The 27989-nt window shown below is 38.0% G+C and overlaps 1 protein-coding gene across 1 annotated transcript; it reads left to right on the top strand.

The window, feature by feature from the left end:
• Nucleotides 1-41: 41 nt before the first annotated feature.
• Nucleotides 42-26967, top strand: aass (aminoadipate-semialdehyde synthase). Its single transcript, XM_051884153.1, has 24 exons — nucleotides 42-372; nucleotides 2260-2501; nucleotides 4489-4665; nucleotides 4825-4909; nucleotides 5713-5780; nucleotides 5964-6110; nucleotides 6493-6571; nucleotides 6698-6825; nucleotides 7188-7339; nucleotides 7449-7571; nucleotides 9294-9405; nucleotides 9587-9646; nucleotides 10322-10389; nucleotides 16021-16142; nucleotides 16244-16373; nucleotides 16487-16597; nucleotides 18811-18919; nucleotides 19174-19314; nucleotides 19450-19617; nucleotides 19699-19794; nucleotides 20010-20125; nucleotides 21842-21930; nucleotides 22104-22280; nucleotides 26103-26967. Exons 2-24 carry the CDS (start codon nucleotides 2262-2264, stop codon nucleotides 26219-26221), a joined length of 2817 nt encoding a protein of 938 aa, XP_051740113.1. The 5' UTR covers nucleotides 42-372; nucleotides 2260-2261; the 3' UTR covers nucleotides 26222-26967.
• The last annotated feature ends 1022 nt before the right edge of the window (nucleotides 26968-27989 follow it).

Raw genomic sequence — 27989 nt, 5'->3', positions numbered from 1 at the left:
CGACGTCAAGGGCACGCGAGGAGGCCGATCCTCGTTCTGAGTCGGGATTGGTGGGAACTAATCCAGGGCTCAGATTACTTCACTGAAGCGGAGACGCATTCCAGGCAGAAACAAATATTTGTGCTGTAATCTATACCGCATGGATAGTTCTAGTTAGCGCCACATTATTTGCCTGAAGCCTTGAAATAGCAAACAGGTCAATCCCGTGGCGTTATTCTTCTGCCATTCACGTTTACGCGACACAGTCACTCATAAGAACTGCAGCGACAGTTTATATATAAACCTCCTGTGCATTTCACTGCACGTTAATGTGATTATTCAGCCGGTGCCACGTTGTAGGTCCTAGGAAACTGCTTAAATCTAAGAGTACAGGTAGGTGATGGCGTGTGTCAAAACTCAAGCTGCAGTCAGACACTTGTTGCTTATAAGAAGCAGGAAATCAGCCATACATATTGTAGCAGAGCTGTTTCTCAGTAACTGAGGTTTTGAGGCAAATGTCTACGTTATTTGCCTAAATGCTTGTTTTTTCTAACAGTGGGTAATATATGTTGGTTTCATACTAAGTGACGAAAGGATCATTTTAATGGAAAGATTTAGGGTATTTTTCTTAAATGTCAGGTTGGGTTAAGTTGTCATGTGGTTTATAGGCTATATTTGGGTTTCAATAGATCGTTTTATGTTGCTTTTAGTAGCTTACTAATTTAGTTAAGTAATTATTTGTTTTGTAATAACACATTTTAAATGCATTTATGTTGCATATATCTGTAAATGGTATTCTTCCAAAAGCAGATTCCCATTGAGACAGCTTATATGTGACCCTGGACCACAAAACCAGTCATAAGGGTCAATTTTTTGAAGTTTAGATTTGTACATCATCTGAAAGCTGAATAAATAAGCTTTCCATTGATGTATGGTTAGGATAGGACAATATTTGTCCGAGATACAACTATTTGAAAATCTGGAATCTGAGGGTGCAAAAAAAAAAAAAAAAAATCGCCTTTAAAGTTGTCCAAATGAAGTCCTTAGCAATGCATATCCCCTTACAAAAATATATTTTTTTATATATTTATGATAGGAAATTTACAAAATATCTTTATGGAACATGATCTTTACTTAATATCCTAATGATTTTTGGCATAAAAGAAAAATTGATAATTTCGACCCATACAATGTATTGTTGACTATTGCTACAAATATACCCGTCTGAGTTATGACTGGTTTTGTGGTCCAGGGTCACATATAGTGTGACAAAAATTACCCTTGGGCAGTGCAAACCTACATTTCAGGTACTGTCAGTTTACTGGTGTTTTCATGTGATCATGACATTTGCTACTCTTTAAACTTAAGGTTCACCCAAAAATGAAAATTCTGTTATCATTTACTCACCCATATGTCGTTCTGAACCCATAAGACGTTCGTTCATCTTCAAAACACAAATTAAGATATTTTTGATGAAATCTGAGAGCTTTCTGTCCCTCCATTGACAGCTACGCAACTACCACTTTGATGCTTCAAAAAGTTCATAAAGAGATTGTAAAACTAATCCATATGAATTGAGCGGTTTAGTTCAACTTTTCTGAAGACTCCTTTGCTTTATACGATACTTCTATGAACAGAATTAATTTAGGCTTTTATTCACATATAAAACATTAATCATCGCACACATCAGTTGTGGTATGGAAGCTCAAGCATGTTTGCTTGACGTGTGAGAGAACAAGTGAGGTTCATTCCCATGTTACGTTTGAGCTTACACATGAACCAATCAGGTTCGTTCTCGCACGTCAAAGCAAATACAGTTGAGCTTCTGTTTATGTTCGGTGATCAATGTCAGAAAATTTCCTAAACTGCTCGATTCATATGGATTACTTTTATGATCTCTTTATGAACTTTTTTAAGTGTCAAAGTGGTTGTTGTGTAGACCATCAATGGAGGGACAGAAATCTCTCAGATTTCGTTAAAAAGATCTTTATTTGTGTTACGAAGATGAATGAAAGTCTATATTATCCTAACCTATGCATCCAAGTAATTAATTAATTTATTTATTTTCAGTTTGAACGTCTTTTAAACAATGTGATAAGTGATAAAATTAAACTTGACTTACAAGTTTGGTTCAAATGCAGTCCTCTCCTTTGCAAACCATAGATTGGGTTTCTGGGCTCACTTTAATGTTTGTACTTTTGTCACTCTCAACATTTCTCAAGTGTGATTTCTCAGATGTGTGTAGTAGTTGTAACCTGTATGTTTTGGAAACTGGTCCAGTCATGCTGCGTCTCGTGAGGAGCCAGGGCAGAGGGTTTAGGGTCTGCATGTGCTGTCAGCGGAGGTCTCAGCATCACCATCATCACCAGCAGAATCATAAGAGCGTCGTAGCCATTCGGCGCGAGGATGTCAACGTGTGGGAGAGACGTGCGCCCCTGGCACCACGACATGTCAGGGAGATGACAGCGGCTGGACACAAGGTGCTCGTGCAGCCCTCCAACAGACGGGCCATCCATGACAGAGTGAGTCACTGATTCATTTTCTCTTTATGAAGTAGTTGCCATTTCTTTCACAGGCCATTTTTGTATTGCTTATTATTTATTAGTGTGTGAGTGATATTTACTGTACATAGCAGAGTGGATGAATATATACTACTTTTCAAAAGTTTATGGAAATGTTTTGTTTTTTTATTGTTGTTGATGGAAGTGCGTCGTCATGAAAGTTTATCATTTGCCCGTGTTTTTAAGTCTTGTCAAGCGCAAGAAGATGCGAAAGAGAACTCAATTAAGTACTTGCATGCTGTTTTTGTGTGCGCGTACACAGAAAACAGGTTGCGAGTACTTAATTGAGTTCTCTTTTGTGTCTTCTTGCGCTTGAGCGGAAAAATACACAATAAAAGTATGTCAAAATGCCCCTCTTGTAAATACTGTCGATTATGTCTTAAGTGAACGTAAATGGTTGAGAGAAAAAAACGCATGTGTAACAATGTATTGGATCTGTGCGTTAGCTCTTAAAGTGACAGCAGCCTAATAAAACTGCTGCTGTCTGTGTCATTAATGTTAATCAAACAACAAAAGACTGAGAAAATAACTCAATGCTCTTTACTGAATGACTTTTTTTAGCTTTAACAATGATTATTCTATATTTAATTCATACAACGAAGATGATATTTTATTACTGAAGACTTAAGGGGCGTTCACACCAGATGCGACTTGCGCAAATAATTTGTGCTATTCGCGCGTAGCTGGACGCTTGAACATTTTGAGTTTACTTGCTTCATTCGCGCGTGAAATTAATTTCACAACAGCTGCGAATTCACGTCATGGGAGGGGCTTCTGTCCCTCAGATTCTTCCACTTCTTTCTGCACACTTCCTCTGAATAAACACATCAACTCGTCAGCGGGAAAGTAGTTGTAAAATACGGTGAATAAGCTCAATTTGCCGGCTTTAGCTAGCTTGTAGTCTCAGTATGTATATATAGATCGTTTTTTACAACTTACCAGATTGTCCGACCTCCTCACTCACTTTCTTCCAAGCAAGATCCTTTTTATTCCTGTTTCTATAAAAGTACGAAGATGTATCGTACAGCTCCGGGTATCCACATACAGTGACGATGATTTTGTCCTCCATTGTTGTTTCGGATTTCTGCCTCCACTCGCTACGTCGTAATCACGTCACTACTAGAGCAAGCTCCTGATTGGTTAATGCGCCGCGAATATTCGCCAAAGTTGAGATTTTTCGATTCGCCCAAATCACGCGTTACGCACGTCAAACGCCCGAAACGCTCAATCCGCGCCACCTCATTCGCGCGAATCGCACAGCAGGATGTCTATCACGTCTTTGCATTGACTTAACATGTAAATCACTCGCGCTTAACGCTTCATTCGTGTCTGGTTTGAACGCACCATTAGTAGTTTTTGCTGTGGTATCGAAATTGGAAAATTGTGAAATTTCACTGGTATTTTGCTGGCTTATTTATTAGAATACATAATAGAATACATTATAATAATATTTCACAGTATTACTGTTTTTACTGTATTTTTGATCAAATAAATGCAGCCTTGCTGAGCATAAATAGGATCAAAAACAATAAATTTACTGACCCAAAAACTTTTGAACAGTAGTGTATATATTCAGATTATCTGCCCTAAAATATTTTTTTAAATTAAAAAAATATATATATTTAATTCATATTTTAGTTCTTCGTTGTTGTGAATATATAAATCATATTTTATTTTTCATTGTCAGTGTCACAATTTATCAAATGAATGCATTGATCAGTGTGCCTCTTTAATGAACTAAATCATATAATTAAATAATGGATAAAAATAGTAATATTAAATGTAATAAATAATGACTAGGATGTTGCAACTGTCCCAATTCCACTTTGATAAATTTCTCTGTTTGTTCCCCTCACTTTTTAGGGCCTTTCCCACTTGATATTTATGATATTTACATGAATGAAAATCTTATCCGATTGAGTAGAATCAAGACTGTTTCTGTTCTCAGTACTATGAAAAAGCAGGTGCTGTTATCCAGGAGGACATCTCAGAGGCGTCTCTCATCATCGGTGTGAAAAGGCCCCCGGAGGAAAAGGTGTACCCCCGCAAGACCTATGCCTTCTTCTCTCACACAATTAAAGCACAAGAGCCAAACATGGGGCTCCTGGACGACCTTCTTAAAAAGGTGAATGTCTCTTTATAGAATGAAAGTGGTCAAGGACAGTGTTTACACTGAAAGCCAACTGCAATACTCTCTCTAGCGTCATTCGAATTTGGAAATGTTTATTCAGGAGAGATGGCTTTCACAAGATTCTTATGTGTCATCATATCCCTATCTTTTTAGGAAGTTCGACTCATTGATTATGAAAAAATGGTGGATGCCAATGGCTTCAGAATTGTAGCGTTTGGACAGTGGGCTGGTGTTGCCGGTATGGGACCTTTTGACTGTCACAACATGATGTACAAAGTCTCCTTAGTTAAAGGGATAGAAGTAAAAATCCTGAGATCATTTACTCACCTTGTCTGATTGACCTTCACGTAAGAAACACTAAATGAGAAATTTAGCGGAATGTCCAAGCTGCTATTTTCCAAAGAAAGTGGATGGAGACCAGGAACAGCTATGCATTTTTATTTTTGGGTGAACTACACTACCGTTCAAAAGTTTGGGGTCAGAAAGTTTTTTTCTTTTCTTTTTTTTAAAGAAATTAATATTTTTATTCAGCAGGAATGTATTAAATCGATCAAAAGTGACAGCAAAGACAGCGTTACAACAGATTTCCATTTCAGTAAATGCTGTACTTTTGAACTTTCTATTCATCAGAGAATCCTAAAAAAAAAAACATATCACGGTTTCCACAAAAATATTAAGCAGCACAAAGGTTTTCAACATTGATAATAATCAGAAATGTTTCTTGAGCGGCAAATCAGTATGTTAGAATGATTTCTGAAGGATCATGTGACACTGAAAACGAGTAATGATGCTGAAAATTCAGCTTTGAAATCACAGGAATGAATTACATTTTAAAATATATTCAGATAGAAAACTTTTATTTTAAATCGTAATAATATTTCACAATATTACTGTTTTTACTGTATTTTTCATCAAATAAATGCAGCCTCTGTGAGCATAAAATATATAAAAATCTTACCAAACACAACTTTTGAATTGTAGTGTATATCTTTAAAGGGTTTCTCTGCTGCTTGTTTAACATTATATCTGTGTTTTTTTCAGGAATGATTAATATTTTACACGGTCTGGGCCTGCGTTTTCTTGCCCTTGGACACCACACCCCATTTATGGTATTTGTTTTTGAATTGCACTTCTATTTTAATGTCTGCTTTTGGTTTGCCACATACACTGTTATATGTGGTACTTGATTATTGGTTCTTGATTATTTAGTAGCTTATTTAGTTAAGTTTCATCATTTAAAATATGTTATGTTTTAATATTTTTAATATATTTTAATTTTTATCACTTGACAGCACATTGGTATGGCACACAACTACAGAAACGTCAGCCAGGCCATCCAGGCAGTGAGGGATTGTGGTTACGAAATATCCTTAGGTCTGATGCCCAGGTCCATAGGTCCTCTCACATTTGTGTTCACTGGCACCGGCAATGTGTCCAAGGTATGTATGCGTTTATTATTAACCTGTTTTGCGTTTTTACAGTTTCAACTTTCTTTAGTGTGTAATGTTGCTGTTTGAGCATGAAAAAGGTCTGCAAAGTTATAAAGCACAACGTCACTCCAAAGGAAGTTATTCTCTATATCCGTGTGCGCTGTTTCTGAACTCCCTGAAATGCCTCGATTGTAGTTTTTTCAGGGAACGAACACATTCCCATATTCCTCATTTAAATAATTCCCGCTCAAGGCAAATGAGGGCGAAGCCTGGTTGAGTTGTGTTAGTAGTGTGTTGAAACTCAGTTACACATCCATCTTACCCATGGAAAAGCAGTGCAGTGGAAGGTTTTAGTGTTACTGTTATAAAAATGAAGATACTTCCTTTCTAGGGTGCCCAAGAAATTTTCAGTGAGCTGCCCTGTGAGTACGTGGAACCTCATGAATTGAAAGAAGTCTCTGAGAGTGGAGGTATATCTACTGTTTCCTAGTACTTTACAGTTACGCATAAGAGGAAGTGTATTTTCATATGAGGTGTTTGCAGTAATCGACACTTTGCTGTGTTTGCAAATTGACTAATGCTAATCCTCTTTGCAGACATGTCCAAAGTGTACGCCACAGTGATCAGCAGACATCACCACCTGATGAGAAAGAGTGACGGAGTCTACGACCCCCTGGAGTATGAACACCATCCTGAGCTTTACACGTCTAACTTCAGGAAGGCCGTAAGTGCACACAAGAAATGTACCAGGCAGCTGATTGGTTCACCTTGTGGCTGCGTCTTAAGCTGCGGTCACATTTACCTTTGTTCGGCGAATTTTCATTGGCGAAATCCAGACATTTTAATAGGAATACACACAATCTGGCATATTTTGCAAAGGGTTCAAGTTGCCACCGGGCAACAGAGAACTGCTTGGTTTGAATGTAACTTTTGCCTGAGCTGTGCTTCGTACATCACTACACTTTCGACCATACCATTTTGCCCACTAAATTTTGCCGCAAATGTGACCACACCTTTATTGGCTGCAGTGTTTGCAAAGTCAAAGTTACTGAAATGCTTTAGAAAAGTATTCTTGTGTTTGCACAGGTGGCCCCTTACACAACCTGCCTGATAAACGGCATATACTGGGACCCTCACACGCCCAGACTGCTGCGGCGACTGGACGCCCAGCGGCTGATCAGACCTGTTATACCTGCGTCGTCATCACCTGATCACGGCTGCCCTGCACTTCCCCACAAGTGAGCTTCTACTATTATTGTTGGCCTCCAAAATGACAAATAGCACCATAAAGTGTCATAAAAGCCGTCCGTGAAGAAACGGGCACATCTGACCATCTGTGAATTTCAGGTTCTTGGCCATTTGTGACATCTCTGCGGACACGGGCGGCTCCATTGAGTTCATGACAGAGTGTACCACTATTGAGAAACCCTTCTGCATGTATGATGCCAACCAGCATATTGACCATGACAGGTGTGGCGCTTCTTCCTCCCACTGAACAAACCCCTAACGATACATATTAAACTTTTTTTTCTCTTTTTTTTTTTTTTTTTTTTTTGTCTGCAAGACAAAAAATCCCATAGACTTTCAATGAAGGACAGACCTGAGTCATGAGACAACCATTTTTATCAGGGCAAACTTGAGGAAAAGGAATTATTTTGTGAGATGGACCCAGAAAAACATTTAAAATTTATCATAAGTACACTTAAGGAATCTTTTTTCTAAATTGAATTTTATAAAATGTTTGTATTTATTATGCTGGAATGTCTATTTACACAAATAGCAAATAGTGCGCCTTGTTGGGAGGGGCTAATTACACTAAGGCTATTTTTACACCTGTTATTAAAGGAATAGCTCACTTCAGAATTAAAATTTCCTGATAATTTACTCACCCCCATGTCATCCAAGATGTTTTTGTCTTTCTTTCTTCAGTCAAAAAGAAATTAAGGTTTTTGAGGAAAACATTCCAGGATTTTTCTCCATATAGTGGACTTCAATGGGGACCAACGGGTTGAAGGTCCAAATTCCAGTTTCAGTGCAGCTTCAAAGGGCTCTACACGATCCCAGCCGAGGAATAAGGTCTTATCTAAAGAAACGTTCATTCATTTTCTAAAAAAATAAAAATGTGTATATACTTTTTAACCACAAATGCTCATCTCGCACTGCTCTGCGATCCGCCACGCATTACGTAATCATGTTGGAAAGGTCATGTGTGATGGAGTTTTTCGCCCTACCACGTTACTTCTGCCTACATCTCATTTTCTCCGCCAACTTCAAAATCGTCCAACATTGTTGTTTTACGTTTTTTGTTTTTTTTTGTAAAGACCGTTTGACTTAGTCTTTGCATGTTTGCTTTGTAGACACTGGATCGGTACTTCCGCCTACGTCACACGTGACCTTTCCAGCGTGATTACGCAATTTGTGAAGGATCGCAGGGCTAGTGCAAGATGAGCATTTGTGGTTAAAAAGTCTATAAATTTTTATTTATTTTTTTTAGAAAATGACAGATCGTTTCACTAGATAAGACCCGTATTCCTCATCTGGGATCGTGTAGAGCCCTTTGAAGCTGTACTGAAACTGCAATTTGGACCTTCAACCTGTTGGTCCCCATTGAAGTCCACTATATGGAGAAAAATCCTGGAATGTTTTCCTCAAAAATCTTAATTTCTTTTCGACTAAAGAAAGAAAGACATGAACATCTTGTATGACATGGGGGTGAGTAAATTATCAGGAAATTCTGATGTGAACTAATCCTTTAAGATGCGTTTTAGTCGATCAGATCACAAGTGGACAAGAGAGACACCTACCCATCTACACCTGGTGTTTTATGATCTATGGGCGAGTAAATGTATGGGCTTTTTCAGAACATTTGATCTAATATGCAAAATAACCACGCACAATTGACATATGAACGCACACGGAGACAACGAAAAAAAATACGGAGAGCATCAGCTTTCATTTCTGCTCTGATAGCTGAAAGACTATCGGAACTAAACATTAAGGCTCGCAGTGTGAACATAGCCATAGAGATATGGATGTGGGCCATTTATCAACCACCAATCCCCCATCAACACCTTAGTAACCACCTGGCAATGCACTAAAATCGCCTCAGAGCACCATAGCAACACTCTAGTATCACATGTTCCTCATTAAATCTTTTTAAACCTCCTCTGATTTGATTGTATCTCTGTGCAGCGTGGAAGGTAACGGCATTCTCATGTGCTCCATCGATAACCTACCCGCCCAGCTGCCTATTGAGGCGACTGAGTATTTTGGTGACCGGCTGTTCCCTTACATCTGGGAGATGGTAAGATATGACACAGGGTGGTGAGTAATTACCCAACAGCTTTTGCTCTGGAGAGGATTGCTTTGAACATGTGCCAGTCTGCTTCTGATTCAGAAACTTTAGCATTTCTGTTTCTTACCTTGTTGAGGATTTAATATGTGAATATTTGAGCAGATTTGTGATGGTAACCTTTAACCCACAGCTCCCATCAGACGCAACCAGACCGCTAGAGGAAGAGGATTTCTCTCCACAAGTCAGAGATGTAAGTGTATTAAGAGGGTGTTTTTACAGCTTTGCCTTATTTTCCCTGTAAATTGCTCTTGCCCCATGGAGCAGTGCTTCGTCTGAGTTGTGTTCGTGTGCCATCGTGAAGGCACGCAAAAATGTGTGGAAAAACTTGAATCAGAGCTAAACGGGCGGCGTTTCAGCTGGAGTCTATCCACACATCCATTGATTTTCGGTATGGGACTAAAGCTGGGAAATCTGAAATGCACATTTCTAATTAAATTGAGGTAAAGTTCACATCTTAGATCAGTTTTGAGATTTCAAGTTCATAGCAGCACCAAACAGAATTGGGGAAGAAAAAAAAAAAAGTTCCATTAATTTAATGCATCCTTGCTGACTGAAAGTATTATTTTCTTTAAAAAAAAAAAAAAAAAAAAACAGTTCACTCAGTTCAAATTAAAAACTGAACTGAATGTGAATGTAAAAAGTATTCTGAATCTGAATTCATTTATGAATGGTGCATAACCTTGGTACTAAATGATTGCCGTATTCATGTGCCGTGGTATTTTCAAGTAAGTTACTTCAAAATATACCATGATACACATTTAAATGCATTCAGGTGATTTGTTGTTAGCATCTTTAATCTGTTTGTTGAACATTGCAGTAGTATTATTTATATTAAATGTTTGTTTTGTTTTTTTCCCCACTCTAGGCTGTAATTACGTCCAACGGGAAGTTAACGCCTAAGTTTGAATACATTCAGAAACTTCGAGAAAGAAAGTAAGGAACACTTTTTCTTTCCTTGAAGTGAATTAAATAGGCCCTGTGGTATTACAGTAGCTCTGAAAGGGTTTTTAGTCTCCTTTGTCTGATTGGACAGTGGACATGATGTTTTATAAGACACAGAAGTACTTGTAACATTGCTTTGGATAATGTTCTTACACGCTGAGGATGGTGGTCTCAATGGGAAGATTACTTCAAAGGTTGAAAGACAGGTAAAAACATTGCCGTATCCCAGCTCTCAACAGCCTGTAGCCTTGAATTGCTCTTTTATCACTATAGAGGAAAGTGCTTTCAGCTACGCCTGAATGTAGACGCTGCATATATGCAAAAGATAGGAACGCACTTTAACCCCCTAGGGCTGATGTACACACCTATTCCTCTAGAAAATGTTGAAAACTACACACAGTAGACACACATTAGCATTGAGTTGAAAAGTTTTGAAATTACATTGTTCATTGGAATTACACTGGCAGTCAATTAAGATTTTTTTTAATGTTTTTGAAAGAAGTCTCTTATGCTCCCCAAAGCTGCTTTTATTTGATGAAAAATACAGTACAAAACGGTAATACTGTGAAATATTATTACATGTAAAATGTAATTTATTCCGGTGATGCAAAGCTGATTTTTCAGCATCATTACTCCAGGCTTCAGTGTCACATGATCCTTCAGAAGTCAGTCTAATATGATGATTTGCTGCTCAAGAAACATTTCCTATTATTATCAATGTTGAAAACGGTTGTGCTGCTTAATATTTTTATGGAAACTACGATACATTACCATTTAAAAGTTTGGGTTAAGTAAGATGTGTTCAGGTCGTGGGCCAGAGGGGACCTTTTTGACCCAAGTTTGAGCGCGCTGGGTCTTTCCCTTCCCGAGTTATGAGCGAAAGTTGCCCGAGAATAGCGCTCGTCTATGGGGGCCGCCATTTTGAAAAGCGGCCGGTGGTTTTCTGCGAATAGGGACTTTAAGCAACAGCTGTTGATGGAACGGCAACGGCGACCGGAAGTAAACTGTTAACTGCCGTAGCTAAAGAACGCAAAAATCACTAAGCAACAACAAAGAGGACGGCGTGGATCATTAATCATTTGACATAGTAAACAATACATTAGGCTACATGTAAATAAAAGCAAGAGAATGGTTGCTTTTGGCATTAAATGACATACAGATACAACCAAAATACTACATAACCATAGAACATAACATTTACTTATCTAATCTGTCACGTATTATCGACTACGGCAGATCGCCTGTTCTCCTGTAGTAGACGGTTACAGAAGAACGCCAAGTAGCAGTTAAATTTGCGCATGCGCAACAGAACGCCAGAATGCCGTTGTATCAGCAGCTGCTGCTTAAAGTCCTTAATATCTCCGCGACAGCTGGGCGGATCGTCCTGAAATTTGAACCGTATATAGAGCTCGACTAGTCGCGGTCTGGGGCCTGGATGTATGGGCTTTTTTTCCACGCGAATCTTTTAAAATTCGTATCTCGCAAATTAATACTTTTATTCAACAAGGACACATTTAATTGGTTCTAGTGACAGTAAAGACATTTATAATGTTACAAAAGATTTCTATTTCAAATTAATGCTGTTCTTTTTAACTTTCTATTCATCAAAGAATCTTGAAAGAAAAGTCAGTTTCCACAAAAATACTGTTTTCAACAAACCGTTTTCAGTATTGATAAAAAGAACCATTATTAATAATTGAGCATCAATAATAATTGATAATTGAACGATAAATCAGCATGTTAGGGTGATTTCTAGAGGATCATGTGACACTGAAGACTGGAGTAATGATGTTAAAAATTCAATTACATTTTAAAATATATTAAAATAGAAAACAGTTATTTTAAAATGTAACAATATTTAACAATATTACTGTTTTTGCTGTATTTAGATCAAATAAAATCAGCCTTGGTGAACAAAACATTTAAAAAAACGTAATTATTCCAAACGTTTGACCACCATTTGCAGCCATTTTAGAGCATTTAAAAAACAACTATTGTACACCTATTATGGTTTAGAAAAACGCTTTTATAAAAGTGACACAAGTTGGTGGTATTGGATGATCATGTAAATGTTTCTATAATATCTTTTTTGATATTCCATATTTTGATTTGATATTCCAAAACTGAAACAGGAGTTCCACCAAACCTGTTTAGCTCATTTTTGTCAGGCTAATGAATTTTCCCAGGCTGAGTTTGAAACATTAAACCTTAGTAAGTTCATACACTGCAAAATATAAGACAAAACGAGTTGCTGACCGTGTTTGTTTTGTTCAGACACAGGGTTCGGCTCCTGTGCCTCATTCTGCACTGCCATAACACCTCTCTTGGCTAGAGTACACGTCACGTTCTCTCACGGGTAGATTATCTTATTCTCTCACCGCAGCCACAGTCTCTCTCACTCACTCTTGTTCTTGGAATTTTTTTTGCATGCCAGAAAAAGAAATCAATGCATCAGTTCTTTTTAAGTTTTAAGTTCAATTATTCTCCAAGGTAAGCTTCGCTTTTCAGGAGCCAAATATCTTTTCATGCTCATTAATTGATTATATGTAGTTTTTGAATCATTTTCATTAAATGGAATAACTCAATCCTTTCTTTTTTTTTTCCCCTCATTCAAGTCGTAATCAAAGCTTTCTGTGCCTCCCGCAGTCAACACGTCTTTCTCAAAACACTCTAATAGAGCTCCTTTATGCTATCTCTGTCTCGTTCAAGGGTGAAGAACCAGGCTGACAAAACATTAGACTGAATTTGTAAGTCTGTATCCATTGTGGTCTGTACTTAATGAAGCCGCCCACAAGCCAACATTGACCTCCATTTAATCAATGGAAAGCTTTAAAGACCCACCATTTGACTTTTGATTTATTTGAGAGCCAGAGAGCCATTGCTTCTTGTCTAAGAATATCTGATTGTTCTGTACTTAAATGTGAGATACTTAGTGCAGTATAGACAAAATTATTGTGTATTATTGTTTTATTCGTTTTAAATAGGTTGTTTTTTTTTAAATATTATATTTAGTGTTAAAAAATATATAATTTCATTTTCATATATATATATATATATATATATATATATATATAATTTAAATATTTACATTTTATTATTATAAAAATAATATTTAGAATTAATTTATTTTTTAAAATGCTATTATATTATTATTGCTAGAAAATATTTAGTTTTATAAAAATGCTGTATTCATTATTCTTCTTTTTTTTTTTTTTTTTTTAAATGTTATTACATTTTAGTGTCATAATTAATTTATAATTACTTTATTTTTCTTTATAAATGTTGTTGCATTTTAGTATTATTATAAAAATAAATATGAACATTGCAGCCATAAACTACATATTTCCCATTGTGTTACAACTCATACTGTTTTTTTTTTTAAACATCTTATGCCACCGGCATTGCAATTTTAAGAAGGCATGTCAGGTTTAAAAACACGTCTCGAAATCCCTGTGATCTGTTCCATCTAAACCTAGTTATTTGGCAAGCCTGTATTTCGAGTAATTATGCAGACTAATTAGTTCTCGAGTCATTTAAGCAACCCACAGATTTTGAAAATATGTAGTTTTGCACATTCCTATAATAAATTGTCTTTTAGGAAATTGCTGTTGCCACTGATTTATAAAAGCAGAAGCCACTGGAGGCAGTGTGTTCATTTTTTTTTTCTCAATTTAGCAGGCAAAAAAAAAAGTTTATTGTCAGTATTGTAGCAAAGTATTCAGCACAGCTCACACAGCAGTCAATTTCAAACTAAACAGATTTCTGTTGGTCAGCGCAGTGAATCTGTGTGACCAACTTGATCCCTTTTTGCGCATCTGTATGGGGAAATGTTTTGCCCCCATGTGAATTTACTGATTCCTATTCAACTGGATTATGTTCGCAAACATTTGCCAAACATTGATAAATGTGACCGCACCTTTTATAGTGCTTTTTTAAAATGGTTCATGCTAGGGCTGTCAAACGATTTATCGTGATTAATGGCATCCAAATTAAAAGTTTGTGTTTACGATTAATCACGATTAATCTGTTTGGATGCATTTATAGACAGAAAGTGGTGACCTCTAGTGGAGAAAAACTACATATTGTGCCTTCAAAGGGTTAGTTCACCCAAAAATGAAAATAACGTCATTAATTACTCACCCTCATGTTGTTCCACACCCGTAAGACCTTCGTTCATCTTCGGAACACAAATTAAGATCTTTTTGATGAAATCCGATGGCTCAGTGAGGCCTGCATAGACAGCAATGTCACTGAACTTCTCAAGATCCAGAAAGCTACTAAAAACATATTTAAAACAGTTCATGTGAGTACAGTGGTTCAATCTTGATATTATAAAGCGACGAGAACTTTTTGCGCACCAAAAAAACTAAATAACGACTTTTCTACAATATCTAGTTGATGGCCGATTTCAAAACACTGCGTCGACTCTTTTGTTTCGAATCAGTGATTCGGAGCACCAGAGTCACATGATTTCAGCAGTTTGGCATTTTGACACGCGGTCCAAATCACTGATTCGAAACAAAAGATTCGAAGCAGTGTTTTGAAATCACCCATTACTAGATATCGTCGAAAAGTCGTTATTTTGTTTTTTTGGTGCACAAAAAGTTTTCTTGTCGCTTTATAATATTAATATTGAACCACTGTACTCACATGAACTGATTTAAATATGTTTTTAGTACATTAGTGGATCTTGAGAGAGGAAATGTCATTGCTGTCTATGCAGGCCTCACTGAGCCATCGGATTTAATCAAAAATATCTTAATTTGTGTTCCGAATATGAACAAAGGCCTTACGGGTGTGGAACAAAGTGAGGGTGAGTAATTAATGACGTTATTTTCATTTTTGGGTGAACTAACCCTTTATTTAACACCCTTTAACTGTGGTACAAATCACTGTTAGGCCATGACAAGCCTTCCTATTTGAAATGAAAGCGTGTGTAATATGAACTAATGCACCTCAGTTTGTGGTCTTTTTAAAAGTAGCATTAAATAGCAGCAAAACCCTGATCTAAAATACATATTTAGTGGTTATTATGAATGTCTAGTTTAATGGTATTTTGAGAAAGGCATGCAGGTGGTTGGAGGTTAAGTGTTACACTTTTGCTCATGTGCCGCATCAGATCCAATTAGGCTGAGCGACGGGGTGCTTGGATCACATGTGTCTCCCAGGGGACTCTTGGAGCAAAATGTTGATTTTTAAACTGCTTTGATTATATTCTGAATGGAGAACTGGCTGATCTAGAAGTAGATCTGTGTGTTTTCCCCCGTTTTTTTTTTTTTTTTTTTTTTTTTAAATACACCCTCCCTGCTCCTGAAGTGCCATTGATGATTTGTATATGTTTGTGGTGGTACATTCTTGTCATAAAATGAAAAATGAATGTGTTTTCAATTTTCTTGATTTCATCTCCTGGACAATCCTACAAGATCTTCCCATGTCCTTTTGTGGGTTTTGCATCCCTTTCAATCGGTTTAAGATCACTATCCAGCAGGATATGTTTTGTGATTTCACAGATTGCTTGGCCAGTGAGGAGTGTGTTGTGTATAAGAGTGTGTGTGTGTGTGTGTGTGTGTGTGTGTGTGTGTGTGTGTGTTAGTAGTAATGGCTGTACCATCTGGCAAACAGGGAATCGGAGCAGATCCTAAAGAAAGGAGGAATGAAGCGGGTGCTGTTGCTGGGCTCAGGCTATGTGTCTGGGCCAGTTATCGAGTATCTCACCAGGGACGCTGGCACCCAGGTCACAGTGGGTATGTTCCCGTCGCAAAATCCATCTGCAATGCTGTTTTACTGCAGTGTAGAAATTATAGTCGCAGGCCTCAGAAAATCTCTTGTGATCTTTGCATTGCAGCTTCAAATCTGTTGCATCAGGCTGAGGACATGGCAGCCAAGTATCCCAACACCATCGCCGTGATGCTGGACATCACCAGCCAGAAAGGCCACCTCGAGTCTCTGATCAAAGACCACGACATCGTCATCAGGCATAATCATAAACTTCATTCACTTTTTTATGCATTGACATTAGCAATTCTCCTTTAATGCACACATTATAAGGCCAACAGTTTACAATTATTTGTTGTTTTTTGGTATTTAGCATGCTGCCGTACGCATTTCATTCACAAGTAGCCAAGCACTGCATTAAAATGAAGGTGAACATGGTGACCGCCAGTTACATGAGCCCCGCCATGAAGGAGCTTCAGAAGAGGTAGGGGACTTCCTGTTTCTTAGAAAATTAATTAATTTTACGAGAGTTAACATAATAATCAAAATTATGCCATCATTTTTAATCCGTGTATCATTAGTTCATTCATTTTTTTTTTAAATTTATTTTAAAATTAGAAAATGGCGCCTTTTTCTTTTTTCAAAAAAACTGAAAAAACAAGAATTCAGCTTGAAGTTCAGGGGTAGAAAATTATTAAACAGCCTGAATATTCGATCTCTACATGTGAGCGAAAAAGAAATACCGTCATCATTGTTCCTCAGTTCCGCACAACAGAATAATAGCCATCCGCTGCTACAGTTGTATTGATTCTTAAAGCGTTTATTGCAACTACATTTCATCTTTCTCATCAAACAACCAGACTAATGAATGGCTCGACACAAACCATACCGGGGCAGAGCCTAAGCAAGACTTTCTTCTGTGTAGACATAAATTCACCTATGCGTATCATCAGTTGGGTATGGCACAGTATGACGGCTGCAATAGCTTGGTCGCCTAGTAAATTCTAACAAAAAATCATTATAAATAAAATGAATCAAGATATAAATTATTAAATTAGTTGCAAATTAAGTCTTTTTAATACAAAATAAAACAATAATACATTGACTTGAGTATATTATATTATATTATATTATTTATATTATTATATTAGTTTTTCAGTAAGAGTAACCCCCCATTCAAGCAATTGCCGTTAATTTGAAAGTGAAAGTCGGCCTTTCCGTAACAAAACATCGAAAGCTCATCCGAACAGCTGATCATAGCTGTACAGGGCGGGTTTTTATTTTTCATGTCAAAAACATTCCTCGTCGCGGAGAGCGCAGTTCATGGTTGTATAGCAATGAATGACAGACGCCACGGGAGCGCGCAAGCGCTTTGGAAACAAGGAGAAAGTGACGTGGCCGCGCTTTCCATGCGTTTAGATAAAAAGACGCGGTTTAAAAAAAAAAAAAAAAGAGGTAGAGGCCCCGCCCCGGTATTACCGGTGTTGTCACATGTCGATTAACCGTTGGGAAAATTTTCTCAGTCACATCCCTAATACACAGCAGTCATAACTTTTTGTTTTAGCTGAGTTCATTAATATTGAGTATTAATTGATATAAGTCGTTCACTACTCCGCGCTGTCTAGTGCGTTGCTACACAGAGTTGGTCGGTTAAATAAAACAAGTGGTGTGGCAAAGAATTAGACTACTGTGCAGTGTTGGGGAAAGTTACTTTTAAAATTAATACATTACAATATTGCGATACTCCCTAAAAAAGTAACTAATTGCGTTACTTTTTATGAAAAGTAATGCGTTAGATTACTTTTGCGTTACTTTTTTAATCTAGGCTGTGCTGTTTGTTTGTTTTTATAATAACAAAAAAGTTCTATTTTTGGCAAATGTAAAGGCTCTTTCACACCAAAAGTGAAATGAATAAGCCTCAGGCTGAAGGAAATGTAAATTGACGCCTATACAGTAGAGAGCACAGCTCAACAACAAGCAAATAAACAAGCGTTTCAGCTGTGTTGCCATTCTGAATTAAAGAAGAATAGGATGCAGGAGAAGTAAATGAATAAATGTATGCTCACATTTAGTCTAGAATAGCCATCATGTTCACACAGCGCACACAACACCTCTGCACTTCCGATTTCTCTCAACATGGAGACAGGAGAGCTGTCAGTCAATGCATGGGAAAACAGAGTAACTTGCGTTACTTATTTGAAAAAGTAATTTAGATATTTTGTTGTAAATTTAAAAGTAATGCGTTACTTTACTAGTTACTTGAAAAAATTAATCTGATTACGGAACTCAAGTTACTTGTAATGTCACCCCCTAATACTACTAATGGGTATTGTACAGGAGCAGATGCAAGGTACAATCATATTTCTGAAATAAACACCTATAACAGCCTATTTCTCTGGCACGCATAGTTAGCCATAGTGAACCTATGTCGACACAGAAGAAAGCCCTGTCTAGGCGCAGTATGGTTTGTGTCGAGCCATTCATTAGTCTGGTTGTTTGATGACAAAGAGATGAAATGTAGTTGCAGTAAACGCTTTAAGAATCCATACAACTGTAGCAGCAGATGACTATTATTCTGTTGCGCGGAACTGAGGAAGAAGTATCTTTTGTTTGACCTTGTTGGATTTTAAACTGCCACTGGTTGAGTTCATTAATATATGCATGTGGCTTCACCATGATTGGCTGTTGTTTCCCAAGTGCCGAAGATGCTGGCATCACCATCGTCAATGAGATGGGTCTGGACCCTGGCATTGATCACATGTTGGCCATGGAGTGCATCGACCAGGCCAAGGCAGACGGTTGCACTGTAGGTATTGCATGCATGCACCCATGTTTGTTTAACACAGTTGGATGTGTTGATGGGTATTTGCGATAGAATGACATACTGTCGCACCATTGGTGCGCTCATCAGCACGTCTGGAAGACATATTGACAGACCTCAGCAACCATTCACAGCTTCTTGAATGTTCATTTTCACTTAACAGTCGAGTATGGTGTCCTCTCTGAACATTTGGGCAAGTCACATGGTGCTCTTGTAGTTACTTCACTGTTTCTTGACAGGTGGAGTCTTACAGCTCTTTTTGTGGTGGTCTTCCTGCTCCAGAGTGCTCAGACAACCCACTGCGTTATAAGTTTAGCTGGAGTCCGTATGGTGTCCTGCTCAACACCATCAGTCCAGCCATCTATCTGAAAGACAACCAGGTTATACAGGCTCACTTCAAAATCCCCTCTGTAATTCTGTAGCATCCATTAAGCAATTACCTGGAAGCTTCAAAACAATGAAATAAAAAAACGTGAAAATTTAGTTCACAAAACTGTCCGTCCTTCACTGCTCAGGTTGTCAGTGTTCCTCCTGGCGGTGCTCTCCTGGATGTCACAAAGCCCATGGACTTCATGCCTGGTTTCAACCTGGAGGCCTTTCCCAACCGAGATAGCACCACGTACGCCCAGCCGTATGGGATTGAGTCCGCACACACGCTGATCAGAGGAACTCTGCGCTTCAAGGTGTTTATGCTGATCAGTTGTACAGATTGTTGTAGCCTCTGTTTTCCAGTGCCAACATGTTATGCATGACTGTGTCTGCAGGGCTTCTCCTCTGCAATGAGTGGCTTTGTGAAACTGGGACTTATCAACACTGAGCCGTGTCCACTGTTGGACCACACAGCTTCTCCTCTCTCATGGGTATGGATTTATTTCATTATATTCATAAAATGTATTTTCTTTAATAAATATATACTAATACATGATGGAAAGAAAATACAAGACTTGAGTGTTATAAAAAGGGCCCTGAACACTTAAACCACTCTCATTCGACCAGTAGTCCTACACACAGCCACATGCTGTTAATCTTTCTTTTTAATTCTGGGTATGATAATATCATTGTTTCTCGTACACAGAAAGAGCTTCTCTGTAAGCTGACCGGCTTATCCGCAACTGAGAGCAACAGTGCCTTTGAGGACGCTGTTTATGAGCGGATCGGCAAGGACGACTTCAGAATGCAGAGCCTCAGATTGTGGGTTTTCAGCCTTCCATTTCAATGCATACTGCTATCTATCAGGGGAGCTTTAGAGCTTAATAAAATCAAGCATTAATGGATGCTTATGATTGATTAATCATATGTTGTATTAATTAATTCATGAATAATTTTAGGAACAAATAAAGTTTAATTTAAATAAAGCATTCAAACACTGAACATAGCTACACCAGATTCATGGGCTCAAATCCTACGGAATGATTAGGGTTAAGTATTTAAGCAAACTCTTAACCCTACGTATTAATCCAGTGGTTAACCGCATAGCAATGTCATAGCAACTTCCTAACATAGAATGCCGTAAAAACCACTTAAAACACCCCAGCAACCACATAGCAATGCCATAGCAACCACCTTGCAATCTCATAACAATGAAATAAACACCTTTTAGAAAACCCCAACAAAGTAAAGCCTTAGTAACCACGTATGAACCTCATAACAATGCCATAGAAACCACCTAGCAATCTAACAATGCAATAAACACAGCATCTGCTTAGCAACACCATAGCAACCACCTAGCAATCTCATAATGCAATAAACACCTCTTAAAACACCCCAGCATCTGTATAGCAACACCATAGCAACCACCTAGCAGTCCCCTAACACATAATGCCGTAAAAACCACTTAAAACACCCCAGCAACCACATAGCAATGCCATAGCAACCACCTTGCAATCTCATAACAATGAAATAAACACCTCTTATAAAACCCCAACAAAGTAAAGCCTTAGTAACCACGTATGAACCTCATAACAATGCAATAAACTCCTCTTAGGACACCTCAGCAACTGCATAGCAACAGAATAGCATCCACCTAGCAACCTTATAACAATGAAAAAAAATAGAAAACCCTAGCAACCACCTACAGACAGTACAACCTCATAACAATGCAATAGACACACCCTAGAACACCTCAGCAACCGCATAACAATGCCATAGAAACCTAGCAATCTAACAACAATGCAATAAACACAGCATCTGCATAGCAACACCATAGCAACCACCTAGCAATCTCATAAAAATGCAATAAATGCAATAAACACCTCTTAGAACACATCAGCAACTGCATAGCAACACCATAGCAGACACCTAGCAGCCTCCTAACACATAATGCCGTAAAAGCCAGTGAAAACACCCCAGCAACCGCATAGCAATGCCATAGCAACCACCTTGCAGTCGCATAACAATGCAATAAACACCTCTTAAAACACCCCAGCATCTGCATAGCAACATCATAGCAACACCATAGCAACCACCTAGCACCATCATAACAATCCAAACCATATAGAAAACCACAGCAACCAGATAGCAACCTCATAATAAACACCTCTTAGACCACCTCAGCAACTGCATAGCAATGCCGTAGCAACCACCTACAGTACAACCTCATAACAACGCAATAAACACCTCTTAGAACACCCCAGCATCTGCATAGCAACACCATAGCAACCACCTAGCAACACCATAGCAACCACCTAGCAACCTCCATAACAATGCAATGCTAACACCACACATGCATCATCAACACACAAAATATTACATAAACATTTTTAGCCACTATAATAGAATGTTTAAATTATAAATTATGTCTTTATGTCTGAAATATATATTGAAGTATGTTTTTAAATGTAAATAATGAAGTAGTAATGCAGCATAGCTGTGCTAGTTAGAGATGACTGACTGGTTGAATCCCATCAGGCTCGGGATGCTCAGTGAAGAGCCGGTTCCTCACGCCGACACCATCTTAGCAGCGCTTGCTAAGCACCTGGAGGCCAAACTCTCCTTTGGTAAAGACCCAGTTCCTCTTTCTTTTCCACATGTCATGAGTTTCAGAGAGCTTTGAAGATTTATAATGTTTCATATCATCAGGGCATCACAGACCTTGTGGTACGTGATGAGGTTAAATGTCTTCAGTTGCACATAAATGAGCATTGTTTTTGGATCACTCTGTCTCGTGCAGCTAAAGGCGAGCGCGATATGATCATCATGAGGAACGATGTTGGAATCAGACACCCAACAGGCGAACTGGAGACCAAACACATCAGTCTGGTGGTTTACGGGGATCCCAATGGATACTCAGCCATGGCCAAAACTGTGGGCTACCCTGCAGCCATCGCAGCCCATATGGTGCTCAACGGTCAGTGTGTGCTAGTTACTAAACTCAACTTCAATATGCTAAATTAACAGTACATTTTGTAAAAAGTATTCCATTTATGGATTTATGAATCATATATATATATATATATATATATATATATATATATATATATATATACAGGTGCTGGTCATATAATTAGAATATCATGAAAAAGTTCATTTTTTTTATTGTAAATTATTTTTAAAAATGAAACTTTCATATATTCTAGATTCCCTACATGTAAAGTAAAACATTTCAAAAGTTTTTTTTTTAAATTTTGATGATTAGAGCGTACAGCTCATGAAAGTCCAAAATCCAGTATCTCAAAATATTAGAATATTTCCTAAGATCAATCAAAAAATGGATTTGCTAAACAGAAAAGTTCAAGTTCTTTAAAGTATGTTCATTTGTGCACTCAATACTTGGTCGGCAGCACATATTACAGCAAATGACTTGCTCCTAGCACAAATTACTGCATCAGTGAAGTGTGGCATGGAAGTGATCAGCCTGTGGCACTGCTGAGGCACTATTGAGCCTTCAGATCATCTGTATATTGTTGGATCGACTGTTTCTCATCTTTCTCTTGAAAATATCCCATAGATTCAGGTCAGGCATGTTGGCTGGCCAATAAAGCACAGTAATATCATGGTCAGCAAACCACTTGGAAGTGGTTTTTGCACTGTGGGCAGGTGCTAAAGTCCTGCTGGAAAAGGAAATCAGCATCTCCATAAAGCTTGTCAGCAGATGGAAGCATAAAGTGCTCCAAAATCTCCTGGAAGATGGCTGCATTGACTTTGCACTTGATAAAACACAATGGACCAACACCAGCAGACATCACGGCCCCCCCAAATCATTACTGACTTCAGAAACTTCACACTAGACTTCAAGCAGCTTGGATTCTGTGCCTCTCCAGTCTTCCTTCAGACTCGGGGACCATGATTTCAACATGAAATGCAAAATTTACTTTTATCTGAAAAGAGGACTTTCGACCACTGTTCACTGTCCAGTTCTTTTTCTCCTTAGCCCAGGTAAGATGCTTCTGACATTGTTTCTGTTTCAGAAGTGGCTTGGTAGTCCTTTTCCTGAAGATGTCTGAGTGTGGTGACTCTTGATGCGCTGACTCCGGCTTCATTCTACTCATTGTGAAGCTCTCCCAAGTGTTTGAATCGGCTTTACTTGACAGTATTCTCAAGCTTGCGGTCATCCCTGTTGCTTGTGCACCTTTGCCTACCCAATTTCTTCCTTCCAGTCAACTTTGCATTTAATATGCTTTGATATTTCACTCTGTAAACAGCCACCCCATTCAATAATGACCTTCTGTGACTTACTCTCTTTGTGGAGGGTGTCAATGATTGTCTCCTGGACCATCGCCAATTCAGCAGTCTTCCCCATTAGTGTGGTTTCAAAGAACAAGAGATACCCGGAATTTATACTGTAGGGATGGTCATTTAATGAAACTCAAATGTAAATATTCTAATATTTTGAGATACTGGATTTTGGACTTTCATTAGCTGTACGCTCTAATCAACAAATTAAAAAAAAAAAAAAAGAATATATGAAAGTTTCATTTTTTTAAATAAATTACAATAAAAAACTGAACTTTTTCATGATATTCTAATTATATGACCAGCACCTGTGTGTGTGTGTGTGTGTGTATATATATATATATATATATATATATATATAATATATAATATGATTCAGAGATACAAAGAGTACCTGAAAACCATACTTGAGTAAAAGTACAGATACCTTACAGCAAAAATGACTCCTTTACAAGTTACAATTCAAATTCAGCTTGAGTAAAAGTCTTAGGTCTGGTTTCACAGACAGGGCTTAGATTAAGCCAGGATTAGGCCTTAGTTCAATTAGGACATTTAAGTAGCTTTTTAAACCTGCCTTAGAAAAAACATTACTGGTGTGCATCTTGAGACAAAACAATGACACTGACATATTTTAATATATGTCAAGTTACTTTCAGTTCAAACATGCATTTTAGTCTGGGACTAGACTTAAGCCTGGTCTGTGAAACCAGGGGTTAAAGTATCTGATTTAACAGTACTTATGTAAGTAATTTTCTGTAATTACATCTATAATTAGACTGTTGACCGTTCCCATACACCTTAACCCACCCTTAAACCTACCCATACCACCAAACCTTACCCGTATCCCACCTCAATATCAGCACAAGTGTTTTGAAATACAACATGGACACAAACCCTAACATTGTAATTATTTTTTGATTACATACATAGTAGTTAAGGACACCTAATATAAAGGATAACTGAAAATGGGCAAAGAGGCAGGACGTGGTTGGAACTGAGGTGCCTGGTTGCTGAAACCACGCCCGCCTAGCTCGATGTGACCAAGTTAGCTCAGGCTATGGAGCTATCTATCTGTCTATCTTAGATACCATCTAAGACATTAATAAAGATAACAAGTTATATAATTTGAAAGTTCTAAAGGTTTACTGTCAATCTGTGGTGTCTGTTTTACAATATAGATATTGTAATTTGTGTCGAGTGTGCAAATGACAACACGCAAAATCAAAACGGGGCTTCATACCTTTGTAATGAAAAAGCGATCGTGAGATGAGTGTAATCCGTCGCACTTGGGTAAAATGTCCATGAGCGTCCAACAGCACTTTTTGTCCACAAAAATCCATGAAATATTGAAATATTGTCCATTGTTTGCATCGCATTTCTTGTGAACGATCTGCCCTCCATCATCGTTCTTCAAGAAATTATGGAACCTGAGCTGCGTTTATGTTGTAAACCTACAATCATATACATTGGGCTCTCACAAACATATGAGAGCCCGTGTCCAAAGTATAACTTTTCAAAATAGTGCAGCAGTTTTAATATCCAAGCAGTGCAGTCGGATTTTGTCTTAAGAGAGGCATATTTTCCAGCCATTATCATTGGCTAAAAGTTTTATCCACCAGATTTACTACAATGTCAAGACGATCCAACAACTTGTGTGCTGTTTATCTTCCGCATGTGTGCACCTGTAGACTGACGTACATCTGTCTCGACCATTAACCGCACAGCAAGTCATATTATTTGATAATTGTATGAAATAATCCCCAAAAAAGCACAAACATGGCATAGATGCCAAGTTCAGTGGCTGGAATTAGCTGAGGTGACAGACAGCAGACAAACCAAATGGCTAGTAGTGACAGCAGTGGCAATCCACCTGTCACTCAAATGCCCACGCCCTTAATTATGCAGAACTTTAAGGCTTAATATAATTTAAATGGACGAGTTATATAAAAAAAAAAAAAAAATCACCCCCCTCACTGTTGTCAAGAAGGGCAAAATTAGCTGTATAGACCAAAACCACAATTTGTGACACATGTTTTTTTCTGCTGTAAAGTTGGGCATTTTAACATGGGACTCAAGAGATTCTGCTCTCTTTTGGAGCCTGTCCCTAGCGGCCAGTCGATGAATTGCAGTTTAAGTCACTTCCATATTGGCTTAAAGAGAAACCGGGGGGAGGTTGCCGCTTGGGCAAAACACACAAGATATAGTACCTTCAATGTCCTGAAGATGGCGATATCACTTCTTTTGTAGCAGAAATAAAGTGCTGCAGAAAAAGTTAGGTACCATGCAAAATGTAATGTGTAATTGCATTACTCATCACAATTGTAATGGAATAAAGAGTATATGTACTTATTTAAAAATGTAGTCAAGTAGAGAGTAAAAGTTGCTATTATCTTTGATACTCGGTAACACTACAGCGTAGCCAAAAAGATACTGAAGTAACGGTAACTAATTACATTTATGCTTTGATTTATTGTGAATGTGTGACGTCCGACTGCAGGTGAGCTGACTACTAAAGGACTCGTGGTGCCGATGACGAAGAACATCTACAGCCCAGTGCTGAAGAGACTGCAGGAGGAGGGGCTCCGGTGCATCACTAAGAGCACCATATCAGAGTAACCCTGCATACACACCGTCATCTCATTCTCACTCATTCTGTGCCACACGTCTGTAATGAAACCGGTAGCAGTCGGTTGTTTCCGAAACATCCATTACTGCACATATTCCACAATGAACGGTTGCAGATCATTAACTTGATCTGCGGATGATCCAACGGTTAGTACTTTTGTTTTCAAACTTGAATCTGAAAGTAGATTAAGAGAATCTGTAAGATTTGTATTAACTGAAAATGAGTTCATTTTTATCCGTGTTGTCATAAAGCAGGAGCCTTAGACTTTTGACAGTGTAAATAGACTCCCACAAAGCACTTTGACACGAAACTGTCTAGTTTCCGCTTTCTGCCATTGAAAATGAACTTTATACACCGTCAGTATTTACCTACCCTTGTACTCAAAGGGTTTAAACATGAACATCTGCCTCAATCGAGTTCAAAACAAGAAGCAGCGTCATATTTATGCAAACATGATGTCATGTTGAATACTACTGATTCAGTTCCCCATTTTCTGTAAGGCTTTACCATGTTGACAAAATAATTTTCCTTGTATGTGAAACTTGGCATTGTAGTGAATTATTTTAAATAACTTTTCTTGAATCTGTTTTTTTTTTTTTCACATTCAGACATTAATGTAAACCTTCATTGGGTAATGTGACTCAAAAATAATTTCTACGCCATTTTAAGCATAGCATGTCCAAAGAGTTGTTTTAAAACTAGCATTTGTCCAATAAAAGATTTGCGTTTTCTTGCATTTGTTTTATTTTCCTTTGTCATCTTCATTAAATTCCCCTTCACCCCCCTCATCCCCGTGTGTTGACTGCCCGGTGGCGGCCATAAACGCAATCTGCATTGTTCGTGGTGTGGGGCCATCAGTGCGGTCACTATAAAGTAGGCCACCAAGCGCAGGATAATTGGGTCTGTAATTATTAGAAGTTAAATATGCAAATGAAGTTACCAGTAGCCGCTCAAGACCGTGTCTGGCCATTTGACCTATATTTTTGTCTAAATGAGTAACCTTTTGCTCTTAAGACTGGATTAGAATTTGTGAATAATTACAAGCGATTCTTCAAAGGGATTATACCATAACTCCATGTAGCTGCCATCTTCGTCACCAAACCCATAAGCCAAGGACTTATAATAATCGGTTCCTGAAGATGCAGTGGCTTAAGAAGCGACCCGATCGTTACCAGAAACATGGTCTCGCTGAATTAAGCCAAGGAGGGCCGAAGCAGAAGTTAATTGAAAAACAACCCTATTTGGCGAACGTCTTAAAGGAAACCTGCCTTTGTTCTCTTTATCTGACCTCCTGAGCCAGATGGAGAAGACTGAAGGACTGTTATTCTGACCTTCTTGGTAGTTTGGCAATCAGGATGCCGAGGTAACAAGAAAAGCAAGTTGAGAATTAACAGCTCACACGAGCCAAGCGGCTGCTGTCTGGAGACTGTAATCAACACGAGTCTGTCCCGAGGGCAGATGAAAACGAGAATATGAGGAATATTGTGGAGACTTTAAAGAGCTTGCTCAAAACTGGTACCAAAAAAACGTGCATTATTATACAATAACATTATTCTTGGTTCAATACAAAATTTTGTCATTCCTTGTTTTCTTAAAAAACAAAATACAGTGAGGCACTCAAAATGGAAGTGAAAGGGGTCATTTTTGAGGTATTAACTTGGAAATTTGACATGATAAAATCAATTAATCGTGATTAATCGCATCTAATATATATGTGTGTGTGTGTGTGTGTGCATGTGTAAATATATACAGTATTTG

The sequence above is a fragment of the Ctenopharyngodon idella genome, chromosome 24 (genome assembly GCF_019924925.1).
Source record: "Ctenopharyngodon idella isolate HZGC_01 chromosome 24, HZGC01, whole genome shotgun sequence".
Classification (NCBI taxonomy): Eukaryota; Metazoa; Chordata; class Actinopteri; order Cypriniformes; family Xenocyprididae; genus Ctenopharyngodon; species Ctenopharyngodon idella.
This window is presented reverse-complemented; position numbering and strand designations above follow the sequence as displayed.

Coding starts and splice junctions, on each gene's coding strand:
- aass (XM_051884153.1), top strand. CDS start 2,262: ATGCTGCGTCTCGTGAGGAGCCAGGGCAGAGGGTTTAGGGTCTGCATG. Junction 16,143..16,243: donor TGGCACCCAGGTCACAGTGG/GTATGTTCCCGT, acceptor TTTGCATTGCAG/CTTCAAATCTGTTGCATCAG. Junction 19,315..19,449: donor TCTATCTGAAAGACAACCAG/GTTATACAGGCT, acceptor TTCACTGCTCAG/GTTGTCAGTGTTCCTCCTGG.